General features: G+C 44.2%; 1 protein-coding gene across 1 annotated transcript in view; it reads right to left on the reverse strand.

Annotated features, from left to right (window-relative positions):
* Positions 1-14656, reverse strand: part of PTPN22 (protein tyrosine phosphatase non-receptor type 22) — a 202840-nt gene that overhangs the window by 22522 nt on the left and 165662 nt on the right. The window contains exons 15-16 of the mRNA XM_075335601.1: positions 8302-8444; positions 1779-1806 (exon numbers count right to left, since the gene is read on the reverse strand). Of these exons, the coding sequence (XP_075191716.1) occupies positions 1779-1806; positions 8302-8444 (171 nt within the window). The remainder of the gene's footprint in view (positions 1-1778; positions 1807-8301; positions 8445-14656) is intronic.

Consider the following 14656-nt stretch of genomic DNA (forward strand, 5'->3'; position numbering starts at 1 on the left):
CTGGGTGCTCCCCAACAACAGCGGTGGTACTCCATATTACCACACACCGTGGGTGGCGTCACAAAGTATCTACAGCAATCCCCGTACATATACGTCCCCTTTTATTTGAGTATCCTCGCGACCCCCGGGTTCGGAAATCCCTCGAGCCACTGCGGATCCGGATCCGAGCAGCCCGATTGCTGACATAGGGGCGGCACACCTGCATTGAGGAATGAAAATCCTGTCAATATTCTAATAAAGGGGTGGTGGTAGGTGCATTGTTGAAAGATCTCAGACAGCGCATTTAGGATGCTCAGGATAGTATGGCAGAGGGCTTGCCCCACAAGATTGTTGCACTACCCTCTTTATGCAAAGATCTTCTTAATGAAGTGCATGAATCTGTGTTGGCTGGGCTTGTGGGTTCTTCTGCTATTTGGAGATCTATTTCTATGTCCTTTTGTGGCAGAATGCTCTTAAGCATGTTATGGGTATGTTGGTAAATGCTTAGAATGTGCCAGGTCTAAAGCATCTCACCAGGCCCGAGCGGGTTTCCTCTTGCCTAACAAGAGCCCGTCTCAGCCTTGGACCTATTTGTAAAACAAAAACCAAAACAAATAATCAAAAAGAGAAATGAATTATATATAGACCAAAGAAAAAATCCCCTAAAACAGTACTTTATTTCTATTAATTAAAACGGTATACCTTAGAACCATCAGTATACAGTGGAACCTCGCTTAACGAGTAACCCACTTAACGAGAATTTCACTTAACAAGCAAAGCTTTCTGTAAATTTGTAACTCGGTTTACGAGAAAGCTTTGCTGCACGAGCAAAATACTCACCGCACACACTTCCGGTTCCGTACATCCACCGTGCTCTGACCCGCTCTTGCAGTCCACACAAATACACACAAGCACACACAAAACACACACAAACACACACGCACGCACACACATACAGTATTATGCTCACCTTACCTTCCGTTCCATCGCTGGCCTCATGGTTCTTGCACAGGACCCAGGCGGCCGGCGATGGAACGGAAGGTAAGGTGAGCATAATATGTGTACCTTCAGTTCCATCGACGATCTCCTGGGTCCTGTAGTTCGCTGCTCCAGGCTCTGTATCGGCAGGCTGTGCAACGAGCCAGGAAGTTCCCCTGTCACCGCTACTCAAAGGCAGTGCGCTGACCAATCAGAGTCAAGCGCCTCCTGCCTTTGACGTCAGTGCTCTGGGTGCAGAAGTTCCTCCCTCGTTGTCATGGTTACCCGATACACAGCCCGTACTGGTGAACAGCAAGTCCCAGGAGACCGGCGATGGAACGGGAGGTAAGGTGATTATAATACAGTATGTGCGTGCGCGTGTGTGCTTGTGAGTTTGTGTGAGTTTGTGCGTGTTTGTGCGTGTTTGTGTATGTTTGTGCATGTGTGGAATGACACAATAGGGGACCAGGATGGGACATTTAACAAGTTGTGGAACGAATTGTCTGCATTGCAATGGTTTCCTATGGGAAATCCTATCCAGAAAGTTGAACTCTGTATACCTTCTATTAGGTGATAAATCGTATTCACTGCACACTCATGGATGGATGCAAATATTATTATTTTTGTTTTGATACACAGTTTCCATAATAGACATTGTACATTACCTATAAATTATGGTTACATGTATTTACAATGGATCAATATTTATGGCTGATTAAATGTATAGATGGATGGGATACATATAATGACTCTCTCTGTTGAAATCAATGAAACACAATGGAGTTGTAGCTTTCTTTCTAAATAATGCAGAATAAACTTACCCAATTTTGATCCTCTTACTTTTACACTCTAAAAAAGAAACAAAAATAATAATCATAACAATAATAATAATAATAATAATGAAAAAAATGAAATTGCACGAAACTACAATTTATTTTAACACTAGCTGTAATACCTGGGCGTTGCCCGGGATAGTAACTGTCTCTCTCTCAGTCTCTGTATGTGTGTCGGTGTCTGTCTCTCTGTCTGTCTCTTTCCTTGTCTGTCTGTGTCTATGTGTCTGTCTGTATTTGTATCAGTCTGTCTCCATCTCTGTGTCTGTCTGTCGCTATCTCTGTGTCTGTCTCTATGTGTGTGTCTGTCTGTTCTCTCTCTCTCTCTCCCCGTCTGTCTCTTTGCTCGTCTGTCTCTTTGCTCGTCTGTCTCTTTGCTCGTCTGTCTCTTTCCAAGGGCTGTCTTTTCCAAGGGCTGTCTCTTCCAAGGGCTGTCTCTTCCAAGGGGTGACTCTTTCCAGGGGTGACTCTTTCCCCGTCTGTCTCTTTCCCCGTCTGTCTCTTTCCCCGTCTGTCTCTTTCCCCGTCTGTCTCTTGCCAGGGCTGTCTCTTTCCAGGGATGTCTCTTTCCAGGGCTGTCAATTTACCCATCTGTCTCTTTCCCCGTCTGTCTCTTTCCCCATCTGTCTCTTTCCCCGTCTGTCTCTTTGCCCGTCTGTCTCTTTGCCCGTCTGACTCTTTCCAGGTCTGTTTCTTTACCCGGCTGTCTCTTTCCCCCTCTGTCTCTTTCCCCGTCTGTCTCTTTGCTCGTCTGTCTCTTTGCCCGTCTGTCTCTTTGCCCGTCTGTCTATTTCCAAGTCTGTCTCTTTCCAGATCTGTTTCTTTGCCCGGCTGTCTCTTTGCCCATCTGTCTCTTTGCCCGTCTGTCTCTTTCCCAGTCTGTCTCTTTCCCCGTCTGTATCTTTCCCCGTCTGTATCTTTCCCCGTCTGTATCTTTCCCCGTCTGTATCTTTCCCCAGTCTGTCTTTTTCCCAGTCTGTCTTTTTCCCAGTCTGTCTTTTTCCCAGTCTGTCTCTTTCCCAGTCTGTCTCTTTCCAGGGCTGTCTCTTTCCAGGGCTGTCTCTTTCCAAAGCTGTCTCTTTCCAAAGCTGTCTCTTTTCAGGGCTGTCTCTTTCCAGGTCTGTCTCTTTGCCCGTCTGCCTCTTTCCAGGTCTGTTTCTTTGCCCTGCTGTCTCTTTGCCCGGCTATCTCTTTGCCCGGCTGTCTCTTTCCAGGTTTGTCTCTTTCCAGGTTTGTCTCTTTCCTCATTTGTCTCTTTCCCGGTCTGTCTTTTTCCCGGTCTGTCTCTTTCCCGGTCTGTCTCTTTCCCGGTCTGTCTCTTTCCCGGTCTGTCTCTTTCCAGGTCTGTCTCTTTCCAGGTCTGTCTCTTTCCAGGTCTGTCTCTTTCCAGGTCTGTCTCTTTGCCCATGTGTCTCTTTCCAGGGCTGTCTCTTTCTAGGGCTGTCTCTTTGCCCATCTGTCTCTTTCAAGGGCTATATCTGTTACTGCTAAATTGTTACAGTATCTGTCTTATTGCCCGTCTGTCTCTTTCCCAGTCTGTCTCTTTCCCCGTCTGTATCTTTCCCAGTCTGTCTCTTTCCCCGTCTGTCTCTTTTCCTGTCTGTCTCTTTCCCAGTCTGTCTTTTTCCCAGTCTGTCTTTTTCCCAGTCTGTCTCTTTCCCAGTCTGTCTCTTTCCCAGTCTGTCTCTTTCCAGGGCTGTCTCTTTCCAGGGCTGTCTCTTTCCAGGGCTGTCTCTTTCCAAAGCTGTCTCTTTCCAGGGCTGTCTCTTTCCAGGGCTGTCTCTTTTCCCGTCTGTCTCTTTCCCCATCTGTCTCTTTCCAGGTCTGTCTCTTTGGCCGTCTGCCTCTTTCCAGGTCTGTTTCTTTGCCCTGCTGTCTCTTTGCCCGGCTATCTCTTTGCCCGGCTATCTCTTTGCCCGGCTGTCTCTTTCCAGGTCTGTCTCTTTCCAGGTTTGTCTCTTTCCAGGTTTGTCTCTTTCCTCGTTTGTCTCTTTCCCGGTCTGTCTCTTTCCCGGTCTGTCTCTTTCCCGGTCTGTCTCTTTCCCGGTCTGTCTCTTTCCCGGTCTGTCTCTTTCCTGGTCTGTCTCTTTCCCGGTCTGTCTCTTTCCCGGTCTGTCTCTTTCCAGGTCTGTCTCTTTCCAGGTCTGTCTCTTTCCAGGTCTGTCTCTTTGCCCATGTGTCTCTTTCCAGGGCTGTCTCTTTCTAGGGCTGTCTCTTTGCCCATCTGTCTCTTTCAAGGGCTATATCTGTTACTGCTAAATTGTTACAGTATCTAAGGCACACACAGTCATGATTTATCATTCATTCTCTGTGTGGGTAAGCAGTCGTGTGTTTGATTTGCATGTTTGTCATCACATTCTGGCTAGACTCTCTTCCCCTAGAACATTGAGAAGCTGAGCAGTGTCTAGTTGCCATGTGACTGTAAGTATGTACCGAATTTTTCGGACTATAAGATGCACTTTTTTTCCCCAACATTTTGGGGGAAAGTGGGTAATGCGTCTTAGAATCCGATGGCTGCGGGAAAGGGGGATGCAGTGGTGGTGGAATGGGTCATCAGAGGCAGGAGCAGGTTGTAGCAGCGCCTACCGTGACCACGTTGGCCCGCTCATTAGCCTCATTTCATAAGCACTGGATCCCGACGCCCATCATCTCTCAGCCCTGAAGCCGGCGCTGAGAGGTGGGTGGTATGATGGGCGGGGGTGCACGCATACTAAACAGCTGGCCCGCGTGATCATCCCTGGCTCCTATAGCCCTGAGTGATCATGTCTGGCTATATTCACTGCCCCCCGCGTATCATCATCAGCGCGTGGGGCAGTGAATAAGTATACTCACTGGTCACAGATCCCTGCAGCATCGCAGCAACCTCCTGTCTGCCTGCCCGCTGATGTGTATGGAGAGCGATGCGCACAGCGATGACGTCATCGCTGTGTGCTCAGCTCCACACAGGTCAGCGGCACTGCTGCTGGCATAGACAGGAAGACGAGCGATGTTGCGTGGAGTGAGGAAAGGTGAGTACAAACATTTGTTTTTATGTGTGCCACAGGACGCTATACCAGGATGGGGGTATATAGCAGAATGGGGGTATTTATCAGGATGGGCGCTATACCAGGATGGTGGACATATATACAAGAATGACTAACACCGTGTAATACGGTCGAAACGCGTCGCTAGTCATTCTTCCCCTGCCCAGGGGCTGTCTGTACCTACCTCTATATTTGTGCACATGGAATAAACCATATGGAAATTTATATTGAAGAGTGCCTTCTTTCCTGCGCTGGACTTCATCTCATATACAAGAATGGGGATAATATACAAGGCAGGAGGATGATTAACAAGATGGGGTATCTTGGTAGAGAATTTGGGGACATTACCCCCATAACAGTGTCAGCAGCAGATCCTCGCCCCATAACAGTGTGCCATGACCACATGTTTTGCTTAAAATTTTATTTTCCTATTTTCCTCCTCTAAAACCAAGGTGCATCTTATGGCTCGGTGTGTCTTATAGTCCGAAAAATACGGTAAGTCATTTGACCGCCCACCCACGGTCGAATACAGGGAAATCGTGACAGAGTATGCATCGAACGCTAACATGTTAAGGAGTCTGCAGTCATCAATATCTGATCGCTGGGAAAGTTGACGCCCAGCACAACACCGGACAGCTATTTCTGGTGCCGGCTAGATCTGTTGAGTTGCAGACCTGCTGTCACACTAAATATGGGGGAGTACAAAGCGAACGGCGAAAGGGAAGGGAAATCCTGTATCTAAGGAAGGGGGAGATGGTGACCCCTGACCAAACCTACTGCTAGCCCCTGGGGTCCCTCACCATCCTAGATAGGTTTTGCATCTATGTGCCGATTCGGATACCTGACCCTAGGATGACCATAGAGCTGAGCCCTATAAAGTGTATGAACAACATATCTCCAGATGCCTCAGGAAGAAGTTCAGCAAAGAGCAGTAATGATCCTACAGTTGAGAGCAAGCCGCCTGTTTGCATCCAGAGCTTGTGAAGGAACTGAACATAACCAACATAAGTCCAGGGAAAATGAGAGTAATTTAACCCAAGGGGAAATACAGATTAGCAGCTGAAGGGAAGACGAGCCCTGCAGAAGAGATACCTAGTACACTGGATATTAACAGCAGGAATAATAAAAAGTCAGGGAGCATTTTGCGCAGCCAAACACTGTGATCTTCTATTGCTGGACACCACAGGACTGTCTGTCACACGTGACATATGCACAGCGCAGCTCTGTCAACTGTATAGTGACCATGGCTGGATACTGCAGATCTGCCCTCCATTCCCAACTCAGCATATCCAGTTTGCACCAGGAAAAACTGCTTAACCGGGGTGCCGAGAGTCACCCCCACACTGATCAGATATTGATGACTTATCCTAAGGATAAACTATCAATATAAATATATATAAATGTCCCAGACTACCCATTTAATGATATTATTAATATTTTTAAGATTTGAAAAAAAAAATCCTGAGTGAGATCATTCAATGGATAATGCTGCGCATTTGAGACTGATATTATATATATGCTGTGACCTTGACACAGATATGTCCATATGGCAGTCTTTATAGAATTGCTGTATACATTAGATTCTATGTATGCTGTGGGTTCATAGAAATATTCATGTATGTAGGAAAACACGAGAAAAAAAAAGAGGATGATTAAAGCGGACATTGTTATTAATTGTATTCTCACCTTTTATGCTCATATAAAAGCAGAAGAAATATTTATTATTAAAGATTTTTATAACCTGTTTGCCTGTTATTTTTTAAAATATCACATATGAATATATCAAACTAGTACAAATGTCAACCCCTTTGGGTTTTTTCTGTCACCTGGGCCTCTGAAAGCCGCTTCAAATGTGATGTGCTCCATGAAAAAAATGGTTTTGTAAATTTTGTTGGAAAAATTAGAAATTGCTGATAAACTTAACCCTTCTAACTTCCTAAAAAAATGATGTTTCAAAAATGATGGTGACATAAAGTAGACATGTGGGAAATGAAATTTATTAACTATTTTGTGTGATATAACTATCTGGTTTAAGGGCATATAGGTTAAAAATTAGAAAATTGCAAAATTTGAAACATTTTGGCAAAATTTTGATATTTTCACAAATAAACACAAAGTAATAATCTAAATTTATCATTATCAAAAGTACAATGTGTCATGAAAAAAGTGATCTCAGAATCACTGGGATCCATAGAGGCATTCAAGAATTATTAAAACATAAATTGACACTGGTTAAAATGATAAAATTTGGCCTGGTCAGGAAGGTGACAACAGGCTGCAGGGTAAAGGGGTTATGGTATACATATGTGTTCACAGTATATGTTTGAGTTTGCCTGAAGAAAAAAAAATATAGAATTCCAGCCATCGCCGCTCAAAGTTATTACAATACTCGGATAAGGTGAATAGTTTTTGATCCGACTTTATTCTTTATGCCCCCCTGAGGGTGACGGTGTAAATTTTGAGAATCCTGAGGACAACACCCAATTGATAAGGACCATAAAACTTAGCATAAAAAAGTTTCATATGTCTGAACAAAACTAAGGGTACTGTCACACTTTAGCGACACTCCAGCGATCCCACCAGCGATCTGACCTGGTCAGGATCGCTGGTGCGTCGCTACTTGGTCGCTGGTGAGCTATCAATCAGGCAGATCTCACCAGCGACCAGTGACCAGCCCCCATCCAGCAGCGACGCGTGGAAGCGATGCGGCGCTTGGTAACTAAGGTAAATATCGGGTAACCAAGCGCTTGGTTACCCGATATTTACCTTGGTTACCAGCGCATACCGCTTAGTGCTGGCTCCCTGCACTCCTAGCCAGAGCACACATCAGGTTAATAAGCAAACCGCTTTGCTTATTTACCCAATGTGTACTCCGGCTACGCTAGTAACCAAGGTAAATATCGGGTAACTAAGCAAAGCACTTTGCTTGGTTACCCGATATTTACCTAGGTTACAGCTTACCGCAGGCTGCCACATGCCGGCTTCCTGCTCCCTGCACATTCAGATCGTTGCTCTCTCGCTGTCAAACACAGTGATGTGTGCTTCACAGCGGGAGAGCAACGTCCAAAAAATGAACCAGCACTGTGTGTAACGAGCAGCGATTTCACAGCAGGGGCCAGATCGCTGCTCAGTGTCACACATAGCGAGATCGCTAATGAGGTCACTGGTGCGTCAGAAAAACCGTGACTCAGCAGCGATCTCACTAGCGATCTCGCTATGTGAGAAGTACCTCTAACAGTGGAAAACTCAAAGGAGCCAAAGAAATTAAAAGCAAAAACTGGCCTCTTGTGTTGGTGACAGGTTCTCTTTGGTAAACATTGGGCTTATTAAAAGCTATAGATATGTCTGGTGTATAGATCGGACGGTTTGTGGGATGAACATACTCCTATTTATTCGTGTACTCATGCTTCATAAAAGTCACATGTAAAAAGTGAAGCTATACCTTTTTTGAGTATGACTAATATTTCTGCTTCAGAAGATCATTTTACCTTGCTTCGTGCCATGAGCCTGAAATCATCAATCTTACTTTGGGACATACCACCCCACTCCTGTGACGTGCCAATTCTTACGCAGGGAGCTATTGATTGCAGTTTTGGCTGCAACACAGAAGAGTCCAGTCTTTTCTCCGCTACTAAAATCAATAGAAAAGAAAAGGTAGTACTAAGAAACTAAATGCATGATACATGATAAAATACAAACAAACATTAATTTCTTATGAGCTAACTTTTTTATCATAAATCTCAGTTTGCTATTTGTCGATCATGTTGTCTTTTCCCATTTTTATTGCAGTAGTATATGCAGTAAATGCTTCATTTCTAGTCTTTATCTTGTATACTACACAATGAGAATAAACATAATAAATAGGAACCCATGGAGGGATTGGAAAAGACAATTTTTCTTATTTGCTGAGGTCTGGTTGGGACACAATTGCACAATAGGGCAAAACCGCAAGATAGATAAGATTTGGTGAGAGTGATGGTAGTGCTCACCAGGGGTCTTTTGTTGGGAGCCTTAAGGCCCCGTCACACACAACGAGATCTCTAACGAGATCGTTGCTGAGTCACCGTTTCTGTGACGCAGCAACAATCTCGCCAGTGATTTTGTTATGTGTGACAGCTACCAGCGATCAGGCCCCTGCTGTGAGATCGCTAGTCGTTGCCGAGTGGTCCGGACCATTTTCTTCAAAGGTGATGTCCTGCTGGGCAGGACTCATCGCTGTGTTTGACACTGTGTGACAGGGTCCCAATGACCGCCGAGATCGTTATACAGGTCGCTACTGCGACCTGTATCATTACTGTGTCGTTGGTAAGGCCTGACTGTGTGACATCTCAACAGCGACCTCCCAGCGACTTACCAGCGATCCTTATCGGGACGTATCGTTGTCGGGATCGCTGGTAAGTCATTGTGTGTGACTGGGCCTTTAGATTCCACGGCTGCAGCCTCATGGCTGGAGGACCAATTCCAGAAAGCAATTCATTTCAGTGGAGATATCATGGTACCTGGCCTATGCTTGCAGCAATGAAGAATCCTCAATGGTTTAAATTTAAGTTTTTGATACACACTAAAAAGCCACTTACACACTGCGACATCGCTAACGATATATCATTGGGGTCACGGTGTTTGTGACGCACATCCGGCATCATTAGCGACATTGCAGCATGTGACAGGCTGGAGCGACCTTAAACGATCGCAAAAGAGGCAAAAACCGTTTGTCTTGGAAAGGTCGTTTAATTACCAAAAATCGTTGTCTGGTAAGTAGCGATGTTGTTCCTCATTCCTGCGGCACCACACATCGCTGTGTGTGACACCACAGGAGCGACGAACATCTCCTTACCTCCGTCCACTGACAGTAAGGAAGGAAGGAGGTGGGCGGCATGTTCCAGACGTTCATCTCCGCCCCTCCTCTGCTATTGGACGGCTGTTGTGTGACGTCACTGTGACGCCGCACGAACCGCCCCCTTAGAAAGGAGGCGGTTCGCCGGCAACAGCGACGTCGCAGGGAAGGTAAGTCCGTGTGCCAGGTGTTAGCGATGTTGTACGCCACGGGCATCGATTTGCCCGTGACGCACAACCGACGGGGACGGGTACGCTCGCTAGCAATCTCGATACAGATATCGCAGCGTGTAAAGTACCCTTAACGCTTTTCATTGCCAGTCTGGTACCTTTTTCAAGGCAAAAAAACAAATGTCATTTTTTCCCTGCAAAAAGGCACCAGTGTTGGTTCTAGTGTGGCTTACGTTGGACCTGGGTATTTTTGGGATTAATAAAGTGGAGAAAGAGGGTGTTTTTTATTTTATTTCAAATAATTTTTTGGGGTATTTGTGTTTATTTACTTTCCCTTACAGATTAGTAATGGGGGGGTCTCATAGATACCTCCTATTACTAATCTTGGGCTTAGTGGCAGCTGTGGGCTGCAATTAACCTCTTATTACTTCCATTGCCACCGCACCAGGGTAATCAGAAGGGCCATGAAAAGCATCGGGATTGTCACATCTAATGGATGCGGCAATCCTGAGAGGCTGCAGGCTGCTCTTTTTAGGCTGGGGGGGCCAGTAAGCATGCGTATCCCCAGCCTTAGAATACCAGCTGTAGGATTTTATCATGGCTGAATATTAAATTGGGAGAGGACCGCACACCAGTTTTTAAAATGATTTATTTAAATCATTTAAAAAAAAAAAAAGCCACATGCAATTCTTCCTGTTTTGACACACAGCCAATATAAGCGCACGGCTAGGGGCTGCAGCTTGTAGCCGTGGGCTTTATCTGTGCTGGTATCATTAGATAGGTGAGTGTGTAGTCTAGTTAGTGAGGGGACACTGTAGTGTCAGGGACAGGAGTGAAGAAGGAGCAGTGGAGGAGTGAATACCTGTGGTCTGGAGCTGGTGCAGCTCGACCCAGGCGCAAAAGAGAAAGGGTCCTAGAGACCACGGGAAGTGCGCCATATTCCCTTGGCCTCATTCCACATTGACATATTTGAGTGAAGGCACTTGACCGCAGAACGGGGACTGGTTCCTAGACTAGAGGAGAAGAACCAACGTGCTCCGCTAGTAAAACCAGAGGCTAAGGACATATCTAGTACCAAAGCCAACTCTGCATACCCGACAGGCTCTGCGGACACCAATTCAGGGCACTGTGCGCATAGGCGTGGGACAGGCGGGTGAGAAGTCAGCGCAGGAAGACGACCAGGGAAGATACATAAGAAATGTGCATCGGCCTTGACTTCTGAACTACCCGGGATCAACTGGAGCCCATCACTGTGAAACCCAGCACTCCAAAGGCGGTCACTGACTAGTCGTGTTACCTTGGAACCTGCTACAGTGAGTAAAAACCTTGAGAATGCATCCCTGTGTTGCTCCTTTATTCACCTTCAACTTCAGCCCTGCACCCCTGCCATCCCCTACTACTACTACTCCCATCCGCCTTGGGGTCCATCTCTACCTGTGGAGAGCTATTCCAACCAAGCTGCGTCACCATCTGCCCCAGAGGCCCCGTCCCGCAGTGGCAGCACCCATCTTGCCGTATACCACAGGTGGCGTCACAAACTACTATTATCTCCCCTTCTTTAACTGACACAGCCGGGGTCACGGAACCGGGCCTTGCTGCCACCGCAGCATCCCAGAAGCAGAACTGCGGCCTTGTAATTTGTGCCCCACGGCCCCGACGCGGGCGTTTCAGGTGGCTTCTACGTACGCCATTTTATTTATTTATTTTATACCACAATAGACTCGCACACAGGGTCTGTGATTCCCACCAATCACAGACGCTGTCTGGGGGTGGGGTCTAAATGCAGCCAGTTAGAAATGCTGGTGGGCGGGGAAATCAGTGAATATAGATTGAGGGATAAACAGCGGCTCTGGAAGTACAGTGGAGGGAAAAGTTACAGCCGTGGAAAGTAAGTCGTGCTTTAACCCGTTTGCTTCCTTTTTTTTTACAGTGAATTCCCTGTTCAATCACAGCTATGCCAATACTTGACATGGCTGTGATGGGGCAGAGAGTGTGTTTTCAGCAAACGAACACTTACCGAACACTGACGACTTTTGAGCAAAGTGTTCGGTTCGATAAACCGAGCCTGAACGAACTGGCCATTCTTGTACCGAATCTGAAATTGGCGAACGTGAACTGAACATCTTCGCTCATCTTTAGTAAAAATGAAATTTTTTTTTCTTCACCGCTCAATGGTAAAACATTTTGTGAAACATATGTAGTGTCAATATGCTCACTGCACCACTAGATTATTTCATTAACAGACACTAGATGATTTAATTAAGAGATGTAGTTTGTAAAATGGGGTCACTTATGGGCGGTTCTGCTGTCCTGACAACTCAGAGACATTTTGCCAATTTGACATTGCAGACCATTCCAGCCAAATATGCACTCCGATATAACTCTTTTTCCTTTCAGAGCTTTTCACTGTGCCTGAAAATTAGTTTCCAACCACATACGGGGAGTTACCATACTCAGGAGAAATTGTGTAACAAATTTTGTGGTTTATTTTCTCATATTACCCTTGTGAAAATTAAGAAATTGGGCCTTAAACATTATTTTTGTTAAAAAAATGTAACATTTCATTTTCACAGCCCAATATTATAAAATTCTGTGAAGCATCAATGGGTTCAAAATGCTCAATCTACCCATACATAAATTCGTTGAGGGGTTTAGTTTCCAAAAAGTTGTCATCTGTAGGGGATTTGCAATGATTAGGCACATTAGGGGCTCGGCAACCATGACCTTGTGTTTGCTCTCTATTCCAGCCAATTTTACACTCAAAAAGTCGTATGGTGCTCCTTCCCTTCCAAACCTTGCCATACGCCAAACAGTAGTTTCTCAACATATATGGCTATCAGTGCACTTAGGAGAAATTGCACAACAAATTTTACTGTGCATTTTTTCCTGTTGCTCTTGTGAAAATGCAAAAATTGGGGCTAAAACAACATTTTTGTGGGAAAATTAAGATTTTTTTTATTTTTTAGGCTCAACATGATAAAATTCTGTGAAGCATCTGGGAGTTCAAGATGCTCACCACATATCTAGATACATTTCTTGAGGGGTCTAGTTTTCTAAATAGGGTCGCTTGTGGGGGATTTCCACTGTTTAAGCATATCAAGGGTTCTGCGAACACGACATGGCGTCCGCTATTGATTCCAGTTAAATTTGTGTTCCATAAGTCAAATGGAGCCCCTTCCCTTCTGAGCCCTGCCGTACACACAAACAGTATTTTTTCACCACATATGGTGTATCAAAGTACTCAGGAGAAATTGCACAATGAATTCTATGATTCCTTTTCTCCTGTTATCCTTGTGAAAATTAAAAATTTGGGGCTAAATTAACATATTTGTGTGAAAAAGTAACATTTTCATTTTTTCCTTCCATATTTTTTTAGTTCTTGTGAAGCACCTGAAAGGGTTAATTAACTTCTTGGATGAGGTTTTGACCAATTTGATGGGTACAGTTTTTACAGTGGTGTCACTTTTGGGTATTTTCTGTCACCTAGGTCTCTCAAAGTCACTTCAAATGTGATATTGTCCCTAAAAAAAATGGTTTTGTAAATTATGTTGGAAAAATGAAAAATTGCTGATAAACTTTTAACTCTTCTAACTTCCTAACAAAGAAAATGGTGCTGATTTTGTTATAACCATCTGCTTTTAGAGCATAAACATTCAAAGTTTGAAAGTTGTGACATTTTTAACTTTTGTAGCCAAATGTTTGATATTTTCATTAATAAACACAAAATAAAATAATATTGTCCAAAGTTTACCACTGTCATGTAGTACGACATGTCATGAAAAAATATTCTTATAATCACTGGTACATGTTGAAGCGTTCCAGAGTTATTACTTCATAAAGTGATGCTTGTCAGATTGTAAACATGAAGCTCGTACAAAGTGACTCGGTCCTTAACCTTTCACAACCGATGACGTACTGGTACGTCATTGGTCTTGTGGTAATTACTGCTGGCTGCTGAGGTGAGCCGGAGGTGATTCCCACACATGTCTGCTGATTTGATTTGGGGGTTTAAATCACCTCCCATTCGCGCCAGTGAAAATAAAAGAGTCAAAAATAAAACAAATAACGCAAATTTGGTTCAGAAATGCCCGATCTATCACAATAGAAAATCAGTTAAACTAATCGGTAAACGACGTGACGAGAAAAAAATTCCAAATGTCAAAATTATGTATTTTGTTTACCGCACATTTTTCAAAAAATGCAATAACAGGTGATCAAAACTGCGCATCTGCACACAAATGTAATAATTAAAAATGTTAGCTCAAGACGCAAAAAATAAGCAGTCAATAATCCAAAGATTCCAAAAATTGACAACGCAGCGAATCTCAGAAAATAGCGCCAAAAGCAGTACTCTTTTTTTGGACAAACTTTTGACTTTTTTTTACCCCTTAGATAAAAGTAAAGCTATACATGTTTGGTGTCTACGAACTCGTACCGACCTGAGGCATCGTACTGACACATCAATTTTATTATATAGTAAACACGGTGAATAATATACCCCCAAAACAATTGTGCGATTGCACTTTTTTTGCAATTATACTGGACTTGGAATTATTTTTCTGTTTTCCAGTACACTATATGGTAACACTAATGATTTAATCCAAAGTACAACTCGTCCCACAAAAAATAAAGCCTCATATGGCAAGATTGATGGAAACATAAAAAAGTTACGGCTTTCGGAGCAGAAACAGAAAAAAAATGAAAAATGACCTGGTGATGAAGGGGTTAAGGGGTTAGGGGTGTGCATATTTAGGCAATCACATTATTTTTGTTCTTTATTTTTCCTGTTTCACCCAAAAATATGTTTGTTTCTCAATTAAATTATACAGATTATATGTT

Source organism: Anomaloglossus baeobatrachus, chromosome 2 (genome assembly GCF_048569485.1).
Source record: "Anomaloglossus baeobatrachus isolate aAnoBae1 chromosome 2, aAnoBae1.hap1, whole genome shotgun sequence".
In the NCBI taxonomy this organism is placed as follows: Eukaryota; Metazoa; Chordata; class Amphibia; order Anura; family Aromobatidae; genus Anomaloglossus; species Anomaloglossus baeobatrachus.